At 42.4% G+C, this 27,071-nt stretch overlaps 1 protein-coding gene across 2 annotated transcripts in view; it reads right to left on the reverse strand.

Annotated features, from left to right (window-relative positions):
- Slc38a6 (solute carrier family 38 member 6) overlaps positions 1-27,071 on the reverse strand; it is a 60,523-nt gene that overhangs the window by 24,103 nt on the left and 9,349 nt on the right. The window contains exons 4-7 of one of the 2 annotated variants that reach the window (XM_038335883.1): positions 17,242-17,294; positions 14,102-14,141; positions 8,060-8,182; positions 1,915-1,993 (exon numbers count right to left, since the gene is read on the reverse strand). In XM_038335883.1, the coding sequence (XP_038191811.1) occupies positions 1,915-1,993; positions 8,060-8,182; positions 14,102-14,141; positions 17,242-17,294 (295 nt within the window). The remainder of the gene's footprint in view (positions 1-1,914; positions 1,994-8,059; positions 8,183-14,101; positions 14,142-17,241; positions 17,295-27,071) is intronic. The other variant, XM_038335884.1, reaches the window with a different exon arrangement.

Here is a 27,071-nt window from a genome sequence, read left to right on the forward strand (position 1 = left end):
TAATCATTGTCCCTGTTCCCATTTTCCTATTTACACTGTGCTATATGCATATAAGCACATATATATGTGCCATCTTATTTGATCATTTTAACTCTGTTAAGGAAGCAAATAATCAAAGGTAAGGTCAATGGTGCCACTTTTTTTTTTTTTTTTTTTTTTTTGAGACAGGGTTTCTCTGTGTAATAGCTCTGGCTGTCCTGGAACTTGCTACGTAGACCAGGTTGATCTCGAGCCACAGAGATCTGCCTGACTCTGCCTCCCCAGTGCTGGGAATACAGGTGTGTACCACACCACCCAGAGCCCCCTTTTATTAATGATCTATTTATTATTTTATGTGCATTGCTGTTTTGCCTACATGCATGTCTCTGTATATGAGGGTGGCAGATCTCCTGGAAGGGGAGTGATAAACAGTTGGGAGCTGCCACGTGGGTGCTGGGAATTGGACCCAGGTCCTCCGGTGAGAGGTCGGTGCTCTTAACCGCTGAACCAACTCTCCAGCCCTTTCAGAATGCCTGTCTGTTTTTCTCTTTTTCTGGCATTGAGAATTGAACCCAGGGCCTTGGGCATGCTAGGTGAGCACTCTGTCTGGGAGCCACAAGCCCCGCTCTCATTGGCACCCTCGCAGCACCAGGTAAAGAAACCTACAACTCATGACAAGCTAGATGGTCAGGAATTAGAGACTCGACGCTAACTAGCAGGAAATGAACGGGACATATGTTTCCTTTCATCACGTTGCCTTGAGTTCCTAGCTCCATACGCAAAGTAACAAAAGTGGTTCCTAATATTTTTATAGCAAATGCAAACAAGTGTATTTCACACAGCTACTTGCTAGAGTAGTTAGCTGTCACATAGGGCATTATCAAAATGCAACCAGACAAAGCTGACAGAAGTCGAGGTAGCTGTGAGCATGTGCTGGGCCCCTAATGAGCTCTAAAGTGAACACAAGGGACAGCTTCCGAGGATGAAGATCGTGAAGGACTTTATAACCCTCATGCTAATCACATCTTGACAGTTCGTACTGAGATCAAAAGTAACCACGCTTTCCTTACACACACACATCTGCACCTGTCTGCTTCTGCAGGAGCAGCCACTTCCCTAAGCTGAAAACTAAATTCTGAAGTTTTCCTCTGTGCGCCAGATAAGTCTGATTACTGGGGAAAGCCAACCAAACGTTCCAGGCTAGAGACAGGGCAGTACTAAGTTGTGGCTTGAAAACTGGGTAGAGCAACTGGACAATTAACAAGTTTAATCCAAGTTTATTTTTATTTTAAAGTTTATTTTTCTGGAAAAAAAAAAGGTAAGTTTTTCTCCTTGCTCTACATACATATCAAGAAGAAAAACATAATTAACTTGGGATCCGTCCCCATAAGAAGCGCTAAGTCAGTCTATTCTGTAGGAGCCTGTGTTTTTAAAGGAGAAAGGAAGTATGCTGTGGTTCGATATTGTTCAATATATTAAGAAAGGCTAAGCAAAGCGAGCGCTCATCCGTAGTTCTTTATGCTGTCTGACATGAGTCTCACACAGTGGCTGCAGTCGTCATATCCTCTGTCATGACAACCTGCTGAGAAGGGACAGCAAAGACGACTCACCGGCCCTTCAGCTTAGGTGTCTAGAGCCTCCCCCCACTATCCTCCAGCTTTCAGTTCCTTAGGTGCTTCTTCGCTTTTCTCCAAGGGCTAATTTGGACTTGACTTGGCCTTTCCCAAGGAGTACAAGGGCCTGGAGCTTCAGTCGTTGGCAGCCCAGTGCTCTGACACAGTGGACTGTCAGTGGACAGGTACACAGTGTTTTCTGTTACCGTTCCACCCCACAGAACCTGTAAGTGTCCTGAGGATGGGCACCACATTGCCACTACGGCCTCATAGAACATAATGAATGAATGAATGAAGGGATAAATGGAACGTTTCTTCTTACCCACTGTGGTCTCCAGACAAGAATTCTGAAATAGCAGCAGGAAGCTCTGTTTTAATAATTAAAAGATAAGATGACATAGCTACAAAAGAACAAAGAGAATTTCTATTAGAATTTTAACCATTCAAAGAGTGATCTATTCAGAAACACAGAAGTCCATAGGATTTAGGGCACCATATAGAAGATAACCCACAATGAACTAAGCCAAACACATACATAGCAGAAATGAAGGCAAATGACTCTGTAGAGAAGAACTGGTAAATTTATCCCATGACCTTTGTTTATACTGCAAATCTGAAGAGGAAAAGGGATTTTGTAATAGGCTATTTAAAATGAAATTGTTTCAAGTTTTGAAAAATTCTCTTTACATTGTCTCATCTGTTCAGTGCACAAGATTTAGTAATAAACATAAAAACTTAAAGGGTCAGGAAGTAGTTGCGCACACCTTTAATCCTAGCACTCAGGAGGCAGAGGCAGGCAACTATCTGTGAGGTCATGGCCAACCTGGTCTACAGAGTGAGTTCCAGGACAGCCAGGGCTACATAGAGAAACCCTGTCTTGAAAAACAAAAACCAACCAACCAAACAAAAAGACCATGTTTATTTAATAAGTACAATTAATAACTGATCACTTACTCTTTTTTTAAATTTAACTAGGAAGAAATGTCTTTTGCAGAAACCCAATTCCCTCTTTCTCTTCCTCTCTCTGCTACATATCCTAATACTTAAACAGTAAACAATAACTTAATTAGGCTCTCTTCTGATTCACTGCATCATGCAGCCTCTTAAGGATACAGAGCTTGTAATCCTCACTCCATCTGTGTAAATCTGAAACCAAAGCCAACCAGGTGGGGTGGCGTATGCCTTTAATCCCAGCACTTGGGAGGCAGAGGCAGGTGGATCTTTGTGAGTTCGAGGCCATCCTTGTCTACAAATTGAGTTCCAGGACAACAAGAGCTACCTAGAGAAACCATGTTTATGAAAAGACAAAATAACAATAACAAAACAGAAACCAAAGCCAGCACTGCCACCCAGATTTTATCTGACAGCATATGAGAAATAACTAGCTTTTATATCACTTAATAATGACACTATTCCTCATGTAGTTATTAAAACACATTCTGGGGCTGGAGAGATGCTCAGTGCTTGGCTCCCAGGACTGCTGGGCAGCTCACAACTGCCTGTACCTCCAACTCCAGGGGATCTGATACCCTTTTCTGTCCTCCACAGGTAACTGTGCACACTCGCACACAAATCATTCTGCAAGCCTTCCATCATAAATACGGTTGTGAAATATAGAACTCATTTAGGCAAATACAGAAGGGGAAGCTTAAATACTCAGCTTTATGGAAACCCAGTTGATCTGGAGTCAGACCTTCAGTATAACAGTCTTTTCCCTAGAGATGAATTGAACACTTTCTCTCTCTCTCTCTCTCTCTCTCTCTCTCTAAGATTCAACGAAAAAAAAAAAAACGCCCTTGAAGAATGAAGTGTGTATTCTATGTGCACACTGCTTTTATTACTCATTTATATTTCAGGAAACATTCCACTTTCTCCTTGGACTTATAAAAAGTAAGAACACCACTGAACGCCAAGCCCGAACAATGAAAGTCTGGAGGAAGCTGGATGAAAAGGAGCATTTAAGAACAGCGTGCATTTCTCAGTCCAGCTGTTGGAAGGCAGCTACTTCTGCTGTGATGGTTTAACTAAGAAAAATGAGACAGACATGCTAGTTTGCAAGAGGAGAGACTAAACACACTCAATTGTTTGTTTTTGATTGTTTGTTTGTTTGGGTAAAATAACAGGTACCTATGGTAAAGTTAACTTTAGAACAGGTAAGTAACACTCACTTTTCTGCAATGAAAACACGTACCCATATCCTGTAATTTAAGACTATTTCTTTTCCTCCGGAAGAAACATGGCTGCCTACCAAGGGACACTGAGACATGCCTGCAAGCCCTTAGCAGTGGCTACTACAAACAACTGGATGTGTAATGTCTTCTGCCTTGCTCTGTTCTCTCAGAAGGAAAAACACAAGCAGCTGGGCACGGGAGGAGGAAGGGAGGAGGAAGAAGGGAGGAGGAAGAAGGGAGGAAGGGAGGAGGAAGGGAGGAGGAAGGGAGGAGGAAGGGAAGAGGAAGGGAGGTCACCGCTAACCTCTTCCACTCAAAGATCTGGACTGTCACAGCATTTTGTTTTCCAAAGGACTGTATGTGCGTGATATAATGAAGAAGAAGAAATAGGATCGAGTTCTCTGAAACTGGCTTAGACACTACTTAAATACATCGCGAGAAGGAGCGGGTAAACAGACAAACGTGCACTCAAAACAAGGAACGCAGGCTTCCGACTCAGTACTTTTACCATCTGCTCACCGGTCCCTTTTGCTGGAAATAATCCGGCACTGTGTAGATTTCTAGAGTTTCAGACAGGCACCTCTTCCAGCAATTTTCTATTTTTTTGATCTTTAATTGTAAAAAAGCCACAATGAATGTGAGATTATATTTCTTCCTCATATACAATCTGTCATTCTTTCCAGAATTTCTATTAGCCTCTGGCTAATCACTTGATCACTTTGTGTCGCAGCCTTCACTCTCTGGTTTTCAAATGGGAGTCCTGTTTCACTGGATTCCAGTCTGAAGAGCCATGTGTACTTAAAGAAACATGAACTCACTAAACATATGTTTCTCTGTTTTAAGAAAAGGCCTCTCAGTATACACGAGTGTAATAAAACATGTGAAACACTGCTTCTTCCTTGGAGAACGCTGGCGTGTTTTAAGAGCTACAAAACCACAGAGCCTACCATGGGGAAAACCCCACTGGTTGAGCAAGTAAAACAAAGAAATCTCACTGCTAAAATTACTTTTTCTTAACCACAAATAAAATTTCATGTAAGTACTACCACCTTAACATGCAGCACATAATACTGAGAACAAAAGACTACTAGATAGACAGCAAGTTAGGAAATACATCTTAATTACAGCACATCAAAAGATCAAGTCAATAAAGTAAGCTGAGAAAGGTTTTAAGAAAGAATAATATTAGCGGGAATGCTCATATATCCACTGTTTTTAGCCAAAAGGTCAGTAGGTCGAATAGCTGGTTGCCACACCTCCTGTCCCATGTCTTCTATTAATAGCATAAGGAAATGCTCAAGGCTTGACTTAGAGACAGGTCATAAACAAGAATTTGTAAATAATTTTTGCTGGCATCTATCCATGGTATAGACCCCAAATACAAGGCACACCATGTTTCTTCCAAATTAATGGCTATACTAGCATCATCCATAAGAGCCATGGTTACAATAGAACAAACAGTTCGGGCCTCCATAACACCAAAGCCAAGATCTGTACTACAAGATACACCTTGATGAGAGTTATCAGCCATTCCAAATCATTTAGTTTCACCACATTAGCTGAATAGGTGTTCTTTCCCCTTCATTTTAAATGGAACTACCCTGGAAAGAAAATAAAAAATCCTGTCACCTTAGTCAAGACACAAGAATAGAAAGTACCTTTAAAAACCACGTGGAAAAGCAACAGGAAATTTGGGAAGCCCTGAAACAGGGAAATCTGATCAGGCATCATCAGGGAGTAAGGTATCGCTACTGCCCAACAGCATGGGAACGTGAGTACCACTGCCCGACAGCATGGAGACACGGGTACCACTTCCCGATAGCATAGAAGACATGAATACTAACTACTAACAGTCATGGGAGACGTGAGTTGTGATAGAGGCAGAGAGGAGAAAGGCTAGAAGTGAGAACAGCTGCTCATCTGGGCGTGGCATGCTATGCCTGTTACATGCTTGGCTATATTCTAGGTGATAGCAAGTTTTTTGGGCATCTAACTTCCTCATCAACCAGACACAATTTCACCCACAGAAATGGGAGCCCTGTATACTTATTTGCTATGTGGGTGCTGGTGGGAACGGTGAGCCTGACTTGAGGAGCTCACACTATTAAATGTCAGTCTGCTCTGGGCTGGTGGAGAAGGAATCAGTCAAAGCCAAGAAAAATAAGAAAAGTCTATCGAAGAGGCCTCTCTAGAATGAAGTCTTTTATCTATTTGTTATCAGCATTTAAGCAACAAACTGCTTTTGGCTGCTGAGTTTAACAATCGGGCTCAAAGAAAACAAGAATCTCTGCAACGGAGATGGAAGTCTCAGACCATTTCAACCACAGACACACTGTATTGTTGATGGAGTCCATCTGAGGCTGTAGCCCTTGCATTGAAGTAACTGGCTCAGAAGTCACATAGCTTCATGCCAGGATGTCATAGCATCTCCCGCCATGATTTAGTTGCATGTCAGTGGAGGTATAGCTCCAAAAAGGACATCTCCTATTCACATATATGAGAGATTCAACACGTCACTGAAACCTAAAAAAAAAAAAGAACAAAACTCACCCTTCTTCCTCCATAGCTCTAGGCTTTAGGAACCAGTGCTCCCAGCAAAGTCTCAGTTTGTCACTAGTCAACCATGTCACTTTGAGAAAGTGGGCCTAAACAATCATTAGTCTAAAGACAATTGCCCATGTTGTTAAACACTTAGGAGAACATGCGTGAAGATGGGATGGCGTTCAACAGCTTTAAAAATAGAACTGGGTTTTCAGCGCTTGGGGGAAGCCCAGCAGCTTCTCAGAGGATTAGTCAGTGGCCCAAACAAACAGAGGCGCTATAGTTTGCCTTTCCATCGAAGAGATTCAGTTTTGTTTTGTTTTTTTTTGTTTTTTGTTTTTTGTCGAGACAGGGTTTCTCTGTAGTTTCTAGAGCCTGTCCTGGAACTAGCTCTTGTAGAGATTCAGTTTTATTTCAAACTTGCCTTTAGTCATGGATAATAACTAGTTTATTCAAGATGTCTCATTAACCTGGTGTTTCCTCCAAACGCCTAAATGTCATGGAAATTCTATCCCCATTCAAATAGTATACAATCTCTTTTTTTAAAAAGAATCTTTTTTTCAAAATGTCTGTAAAACAATGTAACTTCCCTAAAGTGCAAAACTGAGGGGGCGGGGGGGAAACACAAACCATGATGGAATATGTTCCTTCCTTCGCTCTCCTAAAAAAGCCTTTAATTTTTGGGGTTTTCGAGACAAGGTTTCTCTGTAGCTTTGAGGCCTGTCCTGGAACTAGCTCTTGTAGACCAGGCTGGTCTCGAACTCACCGAGATCCTCCAAGAGCCTTTATTTTATAGTCTGTTAAGACCCTGAACCTAAAGAGGGACCAGCGAGTCCCTAGTGGCCAGGGTCTGGAATTCAGCTACTCAGGGGGCTGATGTGGGAGGACTGGGAATACAAGGCCCTGCTTAGATAGCCTAGCAAGACTTTGTCCAGGGGTGGAGGTGAGGGTGGGGTAGGGGGCTAGGAGAAAGCGCTGTGGTGAAAAACTCACATGTGTTCAATAATCAGAAACAGACACACAGACACACACACACACAAGCACGCGCACAATCAGAATATATACTCTTTTTAAAATCTCATTATCAAACGTCAATAGACATCTTTGCTAATACATTGTTTTTGAAGTCTCTTTAAAATGATATTACTATAGGAATTTGTCAAGAAAAATGCTTGGGGGGAAAAGGCTCCTCTCCAATTTCCTGTACTTCTAGATTTCTGCGGTATTTTCTAGAATTTGAGGGTTATACTGTTCAGGTTTTTTAAAGCTGCAATCAGTGTGACCAGCAGGTGGCGTCGTAACGGCACTCCCAACCCTAGCTTCCCAAGGGGCAAGACAGACTGATGAGTCTCAGCCTCTGATTCAAGAAAACAATTTAAGTTGTCTAACATTTCATGGTGGATTTGTCCAATAACGGGGATCTGAGATTTCGGTAGTCACCGAATCTTCTCATCTGTAAGATGCAGACCCCGCGCTATCTTGGTTCACAGGCTGAAATTCTCACTCCTCACTGCCCCAAATGAGGCATTAATCAAGGCTGCTAAGGTCTGAGGATTCAGTGCCAGACAGGAAAACCCGGGTCCCTCTGGCCGACTCAGGAGGTCTCAGTGAAACCAGGGTTCTCCTGACAATGTGCAGTGATTAAATCATTGATCTTCTGCAAGGACCTGGGAGTTAAGGAAAGAGTATGCTATCTGCAATGCTGACTCACATCTTCTAGAAGAATAAGTTGGCACATTGCTCGGAGCCACTCACCTTGCCATGTTTTTGAGTTGAGGAAGACATGAATTAGGAAATTAACTGCCTTTGCTTTCATCGCAGACGTCCAAGAGTGAGTAGGACCGTCCCTGGTTGTTTGATTTCTAGCGAAAGCGTAGTCTGCAGACAGACATTCAATCTAATGTGAAACGGACTACTTTTCAGACGAGTGAGCAATGCAGCAGAGTAGGGGTGTGAGAATCAGCTGGTTCTACACCACACTTCTCAGTCCTCCTAGAAGGCAGCTGAGCTCAAACCCTGCGCCTAGCATTCTCTTGCCTGCGACAGCATTCAACATTAGAGTCCTAGGATGCCTCCTTCCTCCCTCAGCCCCAGCGGAAGCTCACAGCAAACGCTAACACTAGCTCTGCCTGAGGCGGGGACACAAAGCGCTACACCTGGCAATGGCCCCTTTCAGGCTCCCCACCATCACTGCTCAGAGAGCAAGAGTCACAAATGAGACATATTTCTATATGGCTCTCCACTTTCTAAAGGCCAGTAATTCTAAAACTGTAAGAGTGCTACATGTACTAAGTGGCATTTTTAGGGGTTACCTGAAGGAAAGCCCCACCGCAATCAATCCCTTCAGTAAATCCCAGTGGCGCTGTGGTTAGCGCTAGTGCCTCCCTGCTGTTCACAGACTACGGTAAGGGGACGGACCAGGCCTTCAAACACCCACAGAATCAACAGTCAAGAGCAGCTTATGAATTTATGATCATTTCGTCTCTTGTTTTCCTTTTAGGGCTGGGAATTGAAACAAGAGCGCACAGCACAGGAGAAGCTGAGGCTAGGGGAAAATATGGACAAAATGTATTATATAAAAATTTTTTAACTAAAAAACTTTTTAAAAGAAAAAGAGAGTAGCTGGGTGTAATGGCTAACGTTTGTCTACTTGACAGAATCTAGAACTCCCTAGGAGACAAGCCTCTGAGGTATTTACCTAGCTTAGCTTAACTTCGGTGGGAAGAGTCACCTCCACTGTGGACTGCACCAACTCCACGGAAGGGAGTCCAGGATTGAACTGAGATAAAAGGCTGAGCACGTCTACTCCCTGCTCTCCACTTCCTGCTTGTGTGAGACAAGTTGACAGCAGCCTGGGACCCTGCAGCTCCACCTTCCCACGTGATCATGTCTCCTGGGGCGGAAGCCAAAGCAAACTCTCCCTCTTCCTCAGCTACTCTATAGCAGCATCATAGACAGTCGCTAACCCTGAAGTGCGGTGGTCACGCTTGGGATCCCAGTGCTCAGGAGGCCAAGGCAGAAGGGCCAAGAGATACAGGCTAACTTAGACCTGTGACACACATAAAAAAGACGGCAAGAGTTAAGATGCATCAAGACATGCCACCTAACTGAAAATACAGACTCTGCCCCATGAATGCCTGAGAGAATTAGCACACCTTCCCCAAGGGCCACCTCAGAAACCACAGTTCTGGACGAGAAGAGACCCTGAGCTTTCTATTTCCCACTAGAATTCTCCACCAGAGACAGAACTAAAGCCAAGAAAAGGAGAAAGAGGGTCCTTTGAAGCACGGGCCTGCTTGACCAGAAGACTGGAGTCCGACTATGAGGCACCTAACACCCAGCCAGTGCTCTGCGCACAGGTAGCTTCAGATCCCACTGCGATGGAGGGGTCACTTCCACAGTTAGCAGAGAACCGCAGATATATGCTTCCACCTAGCGCACGCAGGCTCGCAGCGAGTAAACTCGCAAGTGATGTGAAAAAAATAACGAGGACATCATTCTGAAGTAAGCACTACTAGCTTTCCTCAACTCAAGGGACATTTAAAATGTGTGACAGAATCTAAGTGGCTTCTTCAAAGTTCTAAAGCAAGCAAGCAAAGCAACAACCTTAAGAATGCAGACACCTGATTCATATAACACCAAATCCAAGAACCTTTTCCAGATCAGTCAGACAGCTGGTCAAACAGTTTCATTTGAATGCTTTCAGGGATGAAGAACACTTTTTCTTTTTAAAGTCTGGGTTGGTGGGCAGTGGTGGCACAAACCTTTGCAGGAGGTCTGTGAGTTCAAGGCCAGCCTAGTCTACAGAGTGAGTTCTAGGACAGCCAGGGCTACACTGAGAAACACTGTCTCGAAAATGCAAACAAACAAACAAAAACTGTGGGTCGTCTCCACTTCAATCACTCAGCTTACTGACAAGGCTATTTGCTAAGTCTGACAGTTTCGCCCAGCCTTGTGTTCAGGAAACACAGTCCCAACGTGCACAAGTGTTTGAAGTGATGTCTGATGGGAAAGATTTAGGTCATGAGACTCCACCTTTAAATGCAGGTTTAGCACATTGTAAGGGCTTAAGGCTAAGAGTTTGCATGCTCTAAGCTACCGCGTGACAACTTCCCACACATGACCAGGTAACAAAGTCCTCACAGGATGTGGTTTCCTTGATCTCGGACTTCCAACCTCCAAAAGTTGATAACTGTTTATTACAAACACCCCAGTCAGTGTATTTTGCTACAGAACACAAAAATAGAAGTATTCTAGATGAGAAATATTCTAGTTGGGGAATATTATTTTAAGGTGTGTTACTCTTGTTTGTGCCATGGAACATTTGTTTAATGATGTAAAGCTGTGCTGCCTTTGCTTAACTCTGTGAGGCTGTGCCACTATGCCTCCCTAAAACACCCGGTGGTCTAATGAAGAGCTGAACGGCCAATAGTGAGGCAGGAGAAAGGGTAGGTGGGGCTGGCAGGCAGAGAGGATAAATACATGAAGAGAAATCTGGGAAGAAAAGGGGAGCAAAAGAGCAGGGAGAGGAGGATGCTAGGGCCCGGGCACCCAGCCACAGAGTAAGATACACAGAAGGAAGAAAAGGAAAAGGCCCAGAGGCAGAAGGTAGTCAGGATGATTTAAGAAAAGAGGCCTTGAAGGGAGGAGTGTGCTGCTTACGTCTTACAGCAGGTTGGAGACAGGGTCTGAAGGAACAGCCACCATCACCAAAATCCCAAGAATCCAGCAATAGCTACCAAGGGTCTATTTGAAATCTGTACTACTCATTGGTCAACGTATAGAAATCTGGCATTAATAAAATGTCAAAATAGCATACATGGTTAAAATAAAATACAAAAGTATGTTGATTGTTTGAGGTGAAAGTAAAAGAAAGTCTGCTAAATCATTGGGCAAATTGGGAAATCATTTTAAATCAACAGATCACATCATTACACAGAAAAAAAGAAAGAGAAAGAAAGAAAAAAAGAGAAAAAAGAAGAAAGAAAGGAGGCTGGAGAGATGGCTCAGAGGTAAAGAGCATTGACTGCGCTTCCAGAGGTCCTGAGTTCAATCCCCAGCAACCACATGGTAGCTCACAGCCATCTACTATGAGATCTGGTGCCCTTTTCTGGTGTTCGGGCAAAATATGCAGCCAGAATACTGTATGCATAATAAATAAATAATGATTTAAAAAAAGAGAGAGAAAGAAAGAAAAGCTGGTAAGAAGTCAAGCTAAGGCTGGACATTCCTAACTAAGAATAAGCATCTGTGTGTGATTGAGTTGGGAGCTGGGTGGCAGGGCCCCCAAAGAGTAAAATAGACAACAGAATCTAAATTAGTTTCTCTGTGAACTTTGTACAACAGAACCAATTTTGCTCTCACAAAAATACTGAATTAGTCTAGTTTCTTTATCTTTTCCGTCAGTTTTGTGTGTGTATGTGTGTGTGTGTATGTGTCAACACGGAAACTTTCTCAATTGTTCTCTACCTTATTTTTCTGAGGCAAGGTACCTAACTGAACCTCTGGAGTTCACGGGTTCAGCTATATTAGTTGGCCAGCGAGCCCCAGAGATCTCCCACTCTGCTTCTCCTGTACTGGGGTTAGGATGTGTATCCTCACACCTGGCTGCTCATGAGTGCTGGGAATTGGCACTTGGGTCCTGTTTGTGAAGCAAGTACCTCACCAACTGAACTATCTTCCCAGCCCCACCATTCCCCACTTGTTTTCACTTTTAAAAAAAACTACTTGCATGGTGTTTTGCTGGCATGTACGTTTGTGCACCCCATGCACGTAATGCCCGTGGAGGCCAGAAGAGGACATGAAATCCCTCTGGAGCCTGAGTTACAGATAATCGTGAGCTGACACGTGGGTGATGGGAATTGAACCCAGGTCCTCGAAAACAGTAGCCAGGGCTCTTAACTGCGGAGCCATCTTTCTAGCTCTTAGACATAGGGTACTAATCATCTAAGTGCATCTCAATCCAGCAAAGTTCCAGACACTTGTGGGGGCCCACAGAAGTGAGCCTGTTCCACCTTGACTAAAGGTCAGAGTTTGAGCTTATTGTTGCTCTTTCAGAGTTGTTGACAACAGGTGTGGCTACAAACAAGAGATCCTGACCCAGGGTGTGGTTAATTAGTATTTTGAGTATAGAGGAGGATCTGCTCTACCTTGCTGCTATTCCTGCTCATTCAAAGGAGACTGGCAGGAGGTTCCAGGGACTGGCTGCCTGCAGGATACTTGGTCTATTCCATATACCATATTAATAAGTCTGTTGTCTCCCCCCTCCCCTTTTGGAATGAGGTATATGAGCCGGTGGAAAAAAACGCAGTGGTTCAGTATTCAGGGAATGCCTCCGCCCCATGCTGTTCTGTGTCTGCCTTTTTATTTCTCTATCTGTTCCTTTAGTTTAATAATTCTAATCCTCATGCTCCTACCCTGGAACGTGAAAATTTTGTCGAGGTTGGACCCTGACAGACACTGTGTTGGTTCCCAGGAGTAAAGAAGAATGAGACATAAGCCCTGGAAAAACTTAAGGCTCAGAAGAGACACAGTGTGGAGGTGACCTCGGACAAGGCTAGCCCCAGCAAGGGGATGACGGCCGCGTCTAAACCAGGCTAGAGACAGAAGCTACTATGGTAGAACCAGAGGAGACACAACAAGATCATCACACCAAGATAAAATGCTACAAATTCAACATAAATTATTATTCAATGGCTCCATCTGAGCCAAATCTGATCAGTCTTAATGAGGGTCTGCAGAAGAATCACTAAGCGGTTAAGCAATACATATTTGCTAATTAAAAGTTATTCTACAATAAATCTTCAAATCAGTTGCACGGCAACAATTCCCAAGAGATGAGGTTTGTGTTTCTGGCTTCGGGAGGGAAATATGACATCACTGTTTCATGAAAACTCAAAGCATTAAAAAATGGACATTCAGGATTCCAAAACAACTCACACCACACACACACACACACACACACACACACACACACACACACCACAATACTCGCTAACATCAGTTTAGTTAAACAATACTTAGAGCAAAATAGCTCAGATCTTAAGCTATCAACTTTCAGTTACTTAAAGCTATTAGATATAAAAAAAATGGTTAAAATTCCTTGTGAGCACACAATCGGAAGAGCACGTCATTTCCTCGTGGGTTTTCTATGATTCTGACACTATTTAGCATTCCAGCTGGTGTTAAAAAGAAACGAAGACACAGCTTCGGTCTCTGACGTCTCTTTACAACATGGACATGCAATTCTCATACTTTGGGGTTAATGTTTAATGCATTTGGTCAGTTATCTATAATTAACAATGATTTTCATTTCTACATAATTCAGATCAGTTGTATGATCAGTTTTTAGTAGGAACCAGGGGAAAGACAAACTTGAGGATGCCTCTTGTCCTTAGACATATTTTAAGCCACTTTGTCATTTTTAACTTCTTACCTCCTGGAGAAAATTGGGCATACCTGAATATTCGCACAGCCCGGGGGGCACTATTCCCTCTAAAGAGGTGTCTGTCAGTGGGAGTGACTGGGGGGGCGAAAGCAGAGGGAAAACAGCTAATAGTTAAGAATCACTTTGGGAGGAGCATTTCCAAACTGCCCCACTCACCACCACAACCACGGAAGTCAGCTAGAACTGAAGCTAGAAGCATATTTACCAGTGCTACTAAAGATGATCCAAGAAAGATTAGGAGGCAGGTAAAGGGGACTTCTGAAGATGGCTGCACCTACAGAGATTTAGGAACCGGAGAAACAACTATTTCCACTACCTGCACGCAAACCTGATCTATTCTCAATGCTTACCTCCAATATTCTGAATTATTATGGTGCCTGCAACCACCACCTAGAAAACGAAAAATGTATTCAGATGATAAAGGGACACAGTACAAAAGGACAGGATTTTATAATAATAAACAATACCACAAGGACAGATGCGCTGTCTTCTTAATGAAGAGATATCAGAAATAAATTTTGACAGCTGTTTGTACTATGTGAAATTAATGAACAGGACATAAGTCTTTCCTTAATACCTCCACAGTTACTCTACAGATATTTCTGAGTCTTTCTCAGCGGTCATGTTTGAATAGCTGAAAAATGTTCTCAAGCTGCTAAGTTGTGATTGTCAATGTCTAACTGAACCGGTAGTCCCTCTCTTACTGGCTTTACCACACTGCTTTAGTAGTTACCCCAAAACAGACTGGAGTGTGCTGAGTCAACACAACAGTACCTAAAGGGAGCAGATGGTCTTCTGATATCAGCTTGGCACAGACCTAGTTTGGGCAACCCAGTCTCAAAGATTAAACAGCCTACAGCAGAAAACTCCAGCACACAATGACCAGATCAGGAAAATGTAAGCAGTGTGTTTCAAACTCAAAAGTGTGGAATAAGCTAAGTCTGAAAGAGCAGGCGCTGGCAAGGACCACAGTCAACTGGAGCCTCTCCCCAGGAGCTTCTCCTCTCTACTCAGTCTGGCCAGTTGACGGCATGGGGAAAAGTGGGTCCACGGTAGCCAGATCACCCAGTAGTTCATAAGTCAGAAACTGAATTTCACACCTTCAAGAGTATGAAAGTTGGCAACTGGCTAAAAATAAAGAAGGTCTGTGCTAAACAAAAACTGCCCAAGGACTATGTCCCGTCTGCTTTTGGTCCTGGAGGAGACTCCTGGGGGACGCAAAGGAAATGGTTAGATCTTCTATTCTCTCTCGGGCCTCCTGACCACTAACACCTGGGCTATAGCCACCAGCAGACATTCGGAGCTGAATCATCAGACCTCCATAGACTGAGGACAGGTCACACTTGAGGTTCACCTCCTGGGGCAGAGCACTGCCTATGCTGCAGCCATTGAGCTTCCTGGGAGCTGGAGTCCTTGCAGGTGCAGAAGAAGCCTAATGATCTGGATACTGGCACGGTCACTAGAGATGTGGGTGTGCTGGATAGTTTTATGTCAAACTGACATAAGCTAGAAGAACCTGAGTTGAAAAAATGTCTCCATAAGACTGGGCTACAGGCAAGTCTGCAGGGCATTTTCTTATTTAGTGATTGATGTGGGAGGGGGAGGGTCCTGCCCATTATGAGTGATGCCATCCCCAGGCCAGTAGTCCTGAGTTCTATAAGGCCAGCTGAACAAGCCATGAGGAGCAAGCCAGTAAGCAAAACCCCTCTGCATCAACTCTTGCTTCCACGTTCCTGCCCTGTTTAACTTCCTCCCCTAACATCCCCCAATAGGGATGGACTGTTCCCTGGAAGTAAGCCAAATAAACCCCGTCCTTCCCAGTTTGCTTTGGTTTGTGGTGTTTCATCACAGCAATAGTAACTAACAAAGGGAGTGGTCATGGTCTTTCCAGTGTTTTCTAGAAGGCAGTTTGCATCTCAGCCTAAATATGGGTTCCTGATTTGTGGGAAGACCATTCTGACTCTGTGTAGGCCATCTGCAAATGAAGCCCCTGGCCACACACAAGAAATACCTCCATTTTCTATGAATATATTGCACATACAGTATCTTAGCACTAACCACTTCTCCATTCCTTGCCTAAATTTAGGTATTTAGTGTTTAGAAAGCCGGAATGAATGTCTGCTTACCTGTATTTTCTGTACCTACTACAGTGCATGACCATAGCATTGCTCAATACATATTTATCTGATACATAAATACACAAAGAAATTTTTTAAAATATTCCTTAAGTTTTTCAAAAATATTTCTTTGAATTGCAGAATATTATTCAACCACACGCCATGTTGGGTGCCAATTGTAGAAGGAGCAGCGTGCTGCTTCCCGCCACCCACCGGCTAGCTTTACCCAAAATAATAGCACGGAAACTGTATTCATTTAAACACTGCCTGGCCCATTAGTTTTAGCCTCTTATTAGCTAATTCTCACATCTTGCTTTAACCCATATTTAGTAATTTGTGTAGCACCACGAGGTGGTGGCCTACTGGGAAAGATCTTAACCTGCGTCTGTCTTGGAGAGGAGAGCTATGGCGTCTGCCTTACTGTCTTCTACCCAGCATCCTGTTCTGTTTGCTCCACCTACCTAATTTTCATCGTCCTCCAGAACTCACTCCTTAAAATCAGCTTAGCCAGTTATAGTATGGTACCCACTTAGTGTATAAACAGGAGAATAAATGTGTGAGGCGGCTCACACGTCAGTTAGCTCAAATGCATACCTGTTTCAAAGTACCAAGTACATGCTATAGTACTTGTTTGTTAACTTAAATGCAAACAGAAAGTACTAAGGCAGATTTACAATCAGAAGAATTCTTGTTTAGAACCAAAATAAATGTGGGTAACTCTTGAGTCACTGAAACAGAAAAGAAGCAACTTAACCTAACACTGACTGCAATTCTTAACTCCTGTTAATCTGTAGGAAAAAACATTTCCCTACAACTTTAAAGTTAGGAAGTCACCAAAAAGCCAGTGCCAATAAAAATTTGCATTTATTTTATTATTCTAGGAAGTAAAACCAGTATATAGAGCATCTACAGTCCTCAGATATGGAACTGGTGTTGGGTAACAGTTGATAAGAGGCCCCTGAACAGATCTGGACCTTAATTTCCTCACATGTAAACAAGGGGGAAAGCTAGGCAATCTTTTAGCACTGTTTAGCTCTTAAATAATACTACCTAATTACTGCGTTTGAAAAAAGCCAGGCTATAATCTTAATTCTATATTGTTTTCTTCCCTTATAAGGATTTACTCAGAGGATCTGATCAAAATTAATGGGAAAACTTCAGGGTCCCATTACTTCTGCAGCTCAGCGAGTCAGCAAGAAGACTTAAAAACTGCACTGGTTGACAGCAGCGCTTCGGCAGGGCCACGTTCTCTTTACTTTCCCGTCCCATTGTCCATCTCTTACTTCCTTTCTTCGTCTCCTTAGGTCTCTCACATACACGGCTCTGTGAACTGGAGGAGAAGACAGTGCCCCAAGGGGAGCAAAGGAAATCACCTTTCCAGGTAACCCAAAAGCGAAGAGTCCGAGATCTTCGTAAGACGTCACCGCTGTTGGTAAAGCACAATTGTTACTATCACACAGAACTCATTATGAAGGTTATTTTACTCTTGCAAGCTAGGCACAGTGCCACCGTCAGCTTCGGCAGTCAGGACTAGCTGTGGCACGGAGCTGGCACCCTGGAGTGGGAGGAGAGGTAGGAAAGAAGGCTGTACTCGCTTGGTTGGTTCCTAGAAGGCCTTTGAGCTTTTTCTTTCTGAAATCTTATTTCCACTCCAGATGTAACCCACATGCCTAAGATTTAGATGTTTTGTAGAATATGCCTAAGATTTAAATGTTTTGTAGAATGTGCCTCTCTAGTAAGTAGTGATGAGTATTTCCTCTTAAAAACAAAAATCACCAAGGGGGCTGTGAAGATAGGTCAGTAGTTAAAACCACTAGTTTGATTCCCAGCACCCATGTGGCAGCTCACAACTTTCTATAACTCCAGGTTAAGGGAGTCTGATGCCCTCTTCCGGTCTCTGAGGGCACAGACATACAGACAGGCAAGCACTCATGCACATAAAGTTGTTATTTTTTTTAAGATAAGAAAAATTCGCCAAGAACTCCTTCTATTATCTTCTCAAGTGCTCAGAGTGATGGCAATGTGTTCACAATGGAAATGGTACCCTCATCCTATAATTAGGGAGGGGCACATACTCTCCTTTTTCATCATAAAAATGTAAATTACATTCTCATTTCATTATGTTCAAGAAGTATGGCTATTAGGAACATAAGAAAATTACAAGGCTTACTAGTGTGTCAAAGGGCCACAGTATGTTCTCATTTAACAAGTGATGCTGCCGCTAGGAGGCGCCACAGTCTGAGGAGCGTGCACGCCCACAGCGCTTACACTGAGAGAAGCAGCTTGGGACACACCGAGACTTGGGACAGCAAGAGTTTCTGCAGGTTACAGAGTTAAAGCCAGCTTTAATACATCTATCTCTTAGGACATACTTGGGCTTTCTTTCAACTGCCACTGGAGAACAAAAAAAAAATTTTTTTTTGGATTTTCATAATGAAGGACATTTAGGTACATAATAATAAGCTTTTTAAAAATCATATGTGGTTTTTCACACAGTAATTATGGAACCAGGAAGAAAAAAGTGCGATATTGAATAATAAAAAGATATTAATAATTAACAAAATATTCATTTTAATCTATTATCAAAGTTCATCAAGGGGCTTGGATACTTTTCTGAGTGATATTATTCATTTTTAAAAATGCATTTCCATTCTGCTAAACATAGCACACATGTACAATTTAGTATTGGGTTTGGAAGACATTTCTCTTATGGGTAGACCATATATGACGGTCACATGGCTCAAGGCAGCCCACACTCATGCTCAGGTGTGTCTTTTTCTCTCAACCCTTGTGCTTAAACTCTATACTAAAGACGCCACCAAATAAATCATAACTCTGATTCAGACTGGCTTGTACAGAAACTGTCTTCTGAGGCGAGGTCAAGGATCCAGTTTTACCTGAGGTGTGGTCCCTAACACATTAAGACCACTGAGGGTGACAGCCCTGCTACTAGCAGGAGTACAGGCAAGCACCACTCCAGACTCCATGGCTGCTGGAGAAACATCTCTATGCTGTGAGCTGTGTTTCTGTCACTTTATAAAAATCACCCGACCAGCCGGGCGGTGGTGGTCACACCTTTAATCCCAGCACTCAGGAGGCAGAGGCAGGCGGATCTCTGTGAGTTTAAGGCCAGCCTAGTCAACAGGAACTAGTTCCAGGACACTTAGAACTGTTACACAGAGAAACCCTGTCTCGAAAAACAAAAAAACCCAACAACAACAACAAAAAAATCACCTAAGTGCCTCACTGTATGAAAAATAAATTCCTGATCTTCCAACCATAAAAATATGTTCCCCCACCTCTCCGGACTTCCTTCCTTTGATTCATTCCTACTCAGACGTAATGGAAACGCATAAGCAATGCCACTCACATCTATTACCTTTCTCAGTGATTTCCACAGTTATGTCTATACGACATCTGGAGTAGTGTAGCATATGAGTTTACACTGACATATTCAATTAATTCATCAACATTCCAGAAATACGCACACACTATCACTTATGTAAATTTAAGCTGAATTAATTATAACTCAACAGGATAATTAGGGATGCACACATGAGATAAATTTATGAAGACAGAGTAGAGCGACAGTGGGGACTAGGGCGATGTGGGCAGGACACCCCTCTTTGATGGCTGGGCATGCCTGTGATGGGTGAGCACGTTTGAAGCGCACTATGTCAAAGATTCCTCTGCTTCAGGATGATTCCTATTTAAATTCCCTCTCATATTTTCTAGATTATAATTAATCTTTCCTTTCAGCTAAGTTCTTTTGGAACCAAAATTCTTCTCATAAATAAAATAGTTTAGCATCTCATTAATTCCCTTACAATATCATAGATTATGTGTCAAAGACATATACACCTGGTAATTTGAACCGATCTAATACAGCAACTGAAAATCATATCAGACCATGCTTTAAAATAAAAATAATTATAATTGACATGGTGTTAAAAAAAAAGGAAAGAAAAACATTTCTTCCAAGAACTCAAAGCAGTGAGGTTTTCCAGTGTTACACATGGGACTACATTAAACATTACTTTTCAAATTACTATTTTGTATTTGTTTCTCAGTATGTAAGCAAAGATGGCATTCATCAAAGTTAGACTATAACTGTTTAACTTTTAATTGCTTGCTTCCTTTCTGTGTTGGGTATTGGATCCAAGCCCTTCACATGCTAGATACATGCTAGATACATGCTAGACACATGCTAGACACATGCTAGATACATGCTAGACACATGCTAGACACATGCTAGATACATGCTCTACCACTGAGCTACATCCCAGCCTTGTTTTATATTTCAGTAGTGGGAAGTACATATTGACCGCATATCTAGTAAACAGGAAAAGTAAATATCTATTAGTTAAAAAAAAACATACCGAAAAGTTCTAAAGAGAACAGATATTTCCATTCTAAATCAAGCACTAAGCACTTACTCTGAATTTTAAAAGTTAAAATTCAACCCTTGCTTGTGCCAGGAAACACAGAAAACCTAGCAGCTTAATGAGGACAGCTCCAGCTGCAGCTCCTGACAATCGCAATTTCAAATCTGCCTTCTTGTTCTGCTGTTTCTTCAGCCTCGGAAAAATATCTCAACACTAAGTCCCCAACTAAAGAGGAAAAAGCAGTAGGCTTTTAAATGGAGACTGAGTCTAGTGCTCCGGCCCTAATTCCAGCCTTCCCGTCAGCATGTCTGGGTCCTTGCTCAGTTCTGTCCCTGTCATCAAACCTCTTTTATGTTGCAAAAATTAGAAGCACTTTCCCCAGCCTGAGACATCATGAAAATGAATAATGGCTTTGGCTTTACTTTGAGGCTTTGCTAAGATGGAATGAGGTCGCAGCCGGCCGAGTGCTTTCTTCCACATCTCAGCCTATGAACGGAGGCAGCGCGTGAAACAGTTCTCAAGTTCTGCTCCGTCGCTTGGGCAGTTTCTTCAAATGCTGGTGAAGTTTATAAACTGATCTGATGGCTGGAATGCAGTTAGAACAATGAGCCTTTAAAATATTTAAAACATCTGAACCTGTAAGCTTTTATCTTAGGAGATAAGAATAAAATGAGAGAACTCATTAAATATTTAATCATGCCATGATTTACACTGGAAAAACAGGGCCAACCTCAATGCTCTATAAGGGGGTTAAGTAAATCATGGTAGGTATATCTTATGAAATATTACAACCATGAAGGCTCACTTATAATAACAAGAAAATGCCAATATTATTTTAAGTGAAAAAAAAACAGGATTCAAATATAACTATAAAGTAAAACACGTAAATGGTGAGTGAGTCTTCAGTCATATTCCTTTTGCTCTCTGTATTTGAGGAAGGGAGTTCAAATATGTTATAATGACTTGAACAATAAAGGCGAAACTTTATTTTTAAGAGCTACAAGGCCAAGTGTATTGGCACAGTCCTATAATCCCAGCTACCAGTGACGCTGAGACAGGAGGATCATTTGAGCCCAAGAATTTGAGAGCAGCTGGGCAACAAAGCAAAACCCCCTAGGTGGCCTCAAAACCAAAAACCAAACAATACTTCAATAGTTCCACTTCTAGGGCTGCAGAGATGGCTCAGAGGTTAAGAGCATTGCCTGCTCTTCCAAAGGTCCTGAGTTCAATTCCCAGCAACCACATGGTGGCTCACAACCATCTGTAATGGGGTCTGGTGCCCTCTTTCTGGCTTGCAGGCATACACACAGACAGAACATTGCATACATAATAAATAAATAAATTTAAAAAATAGTTCCACTTCTATAAACCTGAGAGCTTGCAGCTAAACTGAAATTTTCCTTTTTTCTAATGCTAAGGAATTTGCAGCTTGATTTACCAGCAAGGGATTTTTTTCTTCCTTCCTTCCTTCCTTCCTTCCTTCCTTCCTTCCTTCCTTCCTTCCTTCCTCCCTTTCCTGTTCTTTTTTTTTCTCTTTGCTCCTTCATATATTTTAAAGGCTTACAAACACTTAGAAGATGGTTCAGAGACACAAAAATAAGCTGCTGCTAACCAGCTACAGGAGTGGCATATTCGACTGCATAGGAAAGGTATTCATCGTGTAACTAATGCAGTCTCTACAAGCAGCGCTTGGAGCAAACCTCTTTAATAGCTGGAGCAATTACTAGCAATGTATTTCAGAAATCATTTTTTGATATTTGATATAAAGAAATCAATGCTGTGCTTTGAAAGAATGGAGAGGCTACAAGTTTGAATCAGTAAATGGGTTGTTTTTCCTTACTGCGCACTAGGCCCAAGACCCCCGTCCTCCATAGGAACCATTGGAAAGCTGCTTCCCATGAAACAGTGGAGCATTTCCAGCTAGTTGGTCCAGTGTTCTGTCTGCTTTGCATTTTTTCCTCAATGAAATAGGACAATTAATAAACCCTGGTTACAGTACAAGCCCAAGTTCCAGCAGAAGCAATATTATCCTTGGATGTGGACTGAGGGACACAAGTTATCCAAACACAGTTCAATGCTCAGAAAGTTGGCCATTTGGAAAGTACTCTTATTATTCTGAAATTCTTCCTTCCTTGTGTTTTCCATCATTTTCTCCTTGCTCTTTTTTTCTATCAGCACATGGAGGGCATTCTGTTCTTGAATATTCACTATTTTCAGACTTCTGAACTCTTATACGTTTCAGTGGCACTGTGCCAACTGACTACAGCATGATTAACAATCTTTCTGTGCATTGAAAGAAAACAGAATGATAGAATACTAGTGGCATTCTTTCAGCTGGCAGCAGAGTCTATAATACTGTGCATGTAGAAATGTTCTGGATTCCCAATTTACTGGTTAGCTGTGCAATGAATAATTTACACAGTCATGGTCTATTAATGGACGCACTGGCTTTCAACTATTAAACTCAATCTATAGATAACATGAACAGCTTAAAAGTCATTATAAAGCACAAAATAAATGATACTTACTTTGACAACATAAGGCAGTGGTTGTCAACTTGTAGGTCATGACCCCTTTAACCTCTACCTTCAAAAATGTTTACATTAAATTCCTAACAGTAGCAAAATTGCCGATATGAAGTAGTAACCAAAACAACTTTATGGTTGGGGGTCAGCACAGCAGTATGAAAGGGTCAGTGCATTAGGAAGGTTGAGAATCACTGACTTAAGGAAAGGACATGCTCTATGGGCAGGAGAGAAACAGCTGAAAAGAACTTTCCAAAGTCAATGCAAACAAAAGCAAGGATTTGTGTGTTTTGTAGTTACAGATAAAATGAGGAGTGAGAAACTACTCAGTAGATTTGGAGCTCAGTGGTGGGGAGGGGAGTGTCTGAGATGTCTGAGCTAAGTTTTCACCATTTGCAATGAAGGACAAAAAAAAAAAACCCTCAAAAAACATAAGATTATAATTTAAACAAGGAAAAGCAACTGCCAAAAGAAGTCAGGAAAGAATGAAGCAGGAAATGCTCCACCTCACGAGTCTGCATGCTCCCACATATTATTGGGTCAACAAAAAAATTTATTTTAGCTGGGTGTGGTGGTATACATCCTTAATCCTTGCACTTGGAAGGCAAAGACAGGTGGATTTCTGTGAGTTAGAGGCTAGGCTGGTCTACAGAGTGAGTTCCATGACAGCCAGGGCTACGTAGAGAGACCCTGTCTCAAAACAACAAAATTTTATGTGTATGAAGTTTTTCTTGCATGTCTGCCAGCATACTGTGATTGTGCCTGGTGAATGCAGAGACCAGAATAGGGCGTCAGGTCCCCTGGGACTGAAGTTACAGGCTGTTGTGAGCCACCCCGTAAGTGCTGGGAATTGAACTCAGGTCCTTTAGAAGAGCAGTCAGTGCTCTTAACTCCTGAGTCCTCTCTGCAGTTCCAGGCATGCAGTTTTTAATAAAGACAATAATGAGAACCAGTATAGAAAGACGGGAGCAGAAAGCCATCTCCATGAAGTTGTTCTCTGACCTCTACACACGTACCGCGGTACACACATTCACATCCAACACACACATATGCAAACACCCTAACAATACAAATGAATGTTGCAGGAACTCACACCCATTTTTCTCTAGCCAATGGCAGAAAGCAGAGCTTCTGGCAAGAAAATTCTTACCCTAACATTGGGTAAAATGGTGATCAGAGCATCTACAACACACACACAAGCTAGCCCACAGTCATACAGCCTGACCGCTATGTTGGCCCACGCAGTCCTGTCAGATAGAGTTGCCTGTGTACTGTGGGCTGTTCAACTGGTCTTACCACACTGATGCCAATAGCCTGCTCCCACCCACCCCAGCCCTGGGCATGATAACCAGAAATGTCTGTAACCTTTGCCAGATGCCCTGAGGGAGAGGTCATGCCCAGTCGAGAATCAGTAATAAAAATCAGGACACAAGGACAGTAATTCACTGAAGCTGACTCAATTAACTGATTCACTCAATTAACTCTGAGGGCATTACACTATGCTCACTAATCCAAAAGAGAAATAGAGGAAAATGTAGTTTGGATGCCTGACTACCTTTCCTAATAAACAACCATCGGCAGAGCGATGACCTGAGAAACAGGCCTTGTCGTCCTCATCTCCAGCGGTTCTGGTCAAGTCTTTCATGGTCTCAAATGGAATTTGTTATGGCCTGAAAGGGACTCACAATCTTCCCATGATACCTAGATCAATGCTGGGCATAATAAAACCAAAAAAAGCTCAGGGGTCAGTTTTCTTGGAAAAGGCTATGTGGATGGTTAACACATACATTCTGTTATAAACTACATAAGGTAAGTTCAAAGGTCCTTTTGACTACTTGTCATTTAGCCGTTGCCATTCAGGAGCTCCATCTGTAGGTCAGGCTGACTTTGAACTCTGGATCCTCCTGACTGTGTCTGGGGTTACGGGCATGTGCCACTGCGCCTAGCTGACTACACAATTTTTGCCATGCATGTTAACTTTTGAGCCAGGAAATACAATGTCTTCATAGCTCTAATGCTTCCACTCACCACCTGTCTCCAGGGTTCATTAGACATCCTTCTGTCGCAGGCATGGCAGATGCCATGGGAATGATGGCTAGTGGTTTGGATATAAGCTCAACTTCCAGGAACACAGCTACCACACAAACACAGGAACCACTCTTAAGAGACCATTTGGAACTACCAAAGAACCTGCTTCTAAAGGAAAAATCGCATCAGCAGCAAGGCCTTTGGTTTTTTCTTTGTTATTTCCTAGCTGTGGCATTTTCTTACTGTGAGTGGGGTTTAGTTCACCATGGCTGATGTAACCAATCATTACAAACTTGACGGCTTAAAAACAAGCAAACCAGAAAAACCACTGCTTCACAGTCAGGAAGAAGATAGTTGGGTTATTTTCTCTTTACTGGAGTTACAGGCTATGTCATGGGCTCTAGGAAGGACCACAATTCTCTTTGGACAGAACAAGCAATAGATTTTGGTACCTACCTTTTCTTTTTTAACCATCCCGGTGGGCCTCTCATTCCTTGGTCAAAATCCTCATGTTCTTCTGGCTAAGACTTGTCTACCATCTAATTTCCTCCTTTGTACATTATTCACTTATAGTAATAAGCTATTTCGGGCACATTGTGTACAATGTACAGGATATGCTAAAGTCCTTTTCAGTTCAGTCTTCTAGAATATTCCCTGACTCTTCCCCCAGCAGACAGTACACACTCTTCCCTCCTCACTTGCCCCCCAGACTTCACACCTGGTCCCCATACTTAGCACACTACAACATATATCATTAGCTCCTGTACTTGTTTCTCCTGCTAGGGCAGTGGTTCTCATCCTTGCCAACACTGTGATCCTTAATACAATTCCTCACACTGATAAAATTACTTTCTGGCTACTTCATAACTGGAATTTTGCTACCGTTATAAATCATAATGTAAATATCTGATATGCAGGATATCTGATAGGCAATCCCCAAAGGGTAGCGACCCCCTCAGGCTGAGAACCATGGTGCTGAGTTTTTCAGCAAGGAACTGATTATCTCTGTATTCCTAACAGATGTAAGAACATTGAAGGAATGAACACTTAGATCTTGTCTCAGGTCCAAGATCAGTCTACCCACACATACTTCAACATCCACATAGTCAAAAATAAACTTCTTTTAAAATTTGAACCACCTCTGCCTTCTGTGTTCCCACCCCCATTAGTGACCTTGACTCCTCCCCTTCTCCTTACTGTCACTCAGAACCCATGTTTTCCTTCTAGAAGAAGAGACCTTCATTCACTGATCCTTTTAAAACTCTTTTTTCCGTCACTGCCCCTCCCTGTCCTCCGTCTAAAGTCTCCTATATACCCTCCCTTCCTCTCTTCCACATTCATGGCCTCTGTGTTCACTAACTGCTGATACAGACACGTATGCAAACACATCCATATTCTTAAACACTAATACAGCCTGCTCAGTCTCTAGAATGTTCCTGCATGCATGTTTTCAGGGCTGACCATTTGGTATTGGATAACCAATTGGTTTGTTCTTCCCTGGGGAAGACTCCTTCTCCCTCTCTCGGCATCCCTTAGTTACCTGTTGCTTTTTAAATAGGGTGAGGCCTTGTGGGCTTTTATGAATGCATTATTATCAATTTTTTACTTTTTATCTTGTTTCTGTATTATCTCTCTTGCCCTTTGCTTTTCTTCAACAGATTATATTTTTAGGACCTCAGCAAAATTAAGAAAGTATAAGGCTGTGATATATTCCTGCCCCACACATGCCACGGTCCTACTATACAGCAGTATTTCTGTTACTATCAAGGAACTCTGCCCTGTCAAGATCACCCAAATCCACAGCTGACATGAAGGTTCCCTTTTTGGCACTGGACAGTCTGTGGATCTTGGAAACTGTATACCTACACTTATGCTATCCCATGGCCCCTTTCCTCTGCCTTTAAGATTCTCCATGCTCTTCCTATGCATGCATCCTTCCCTCCCAAGCCCTGGTGACCACTGACTTCTTTTCTCTCCGTAGTTTTGCCCTTCCCAGTGTCATACAGCTGCAACCAAGTCATACACAATCTTTTTGGGTTCATTTCTTCTTTCTCTTAATTATGAACACTTCAGGTGTTCAATATGATGTTCTGATATACATACTGAAATGATGATATTCAAGGAAACAACCACAGGCCTTCAGCCTTTCCTTCCTTCCTTCTCTCTTTCAGGTAAGAGGAACTGAAATCTATTCTCTTGGCAAATTTCCAATAAACTTGCTATTAACTACAACTAACACTGTACATCAGGTCTCTAGACTCCCTT

This window comes from Arvicola amphibius, chromosome 7, assembly GCF_903992535.2.
Source record: "Arvicola amphibius chromosome 7, mArvAmp1.2, whole genome shotgun sequence".
NCBI classification, from domain to species: Eukaryota; Metazoa; Chordata; class Mammalia; order Rodentia; family Cricetidae; genus Arvicola; species Arvicola amphibius.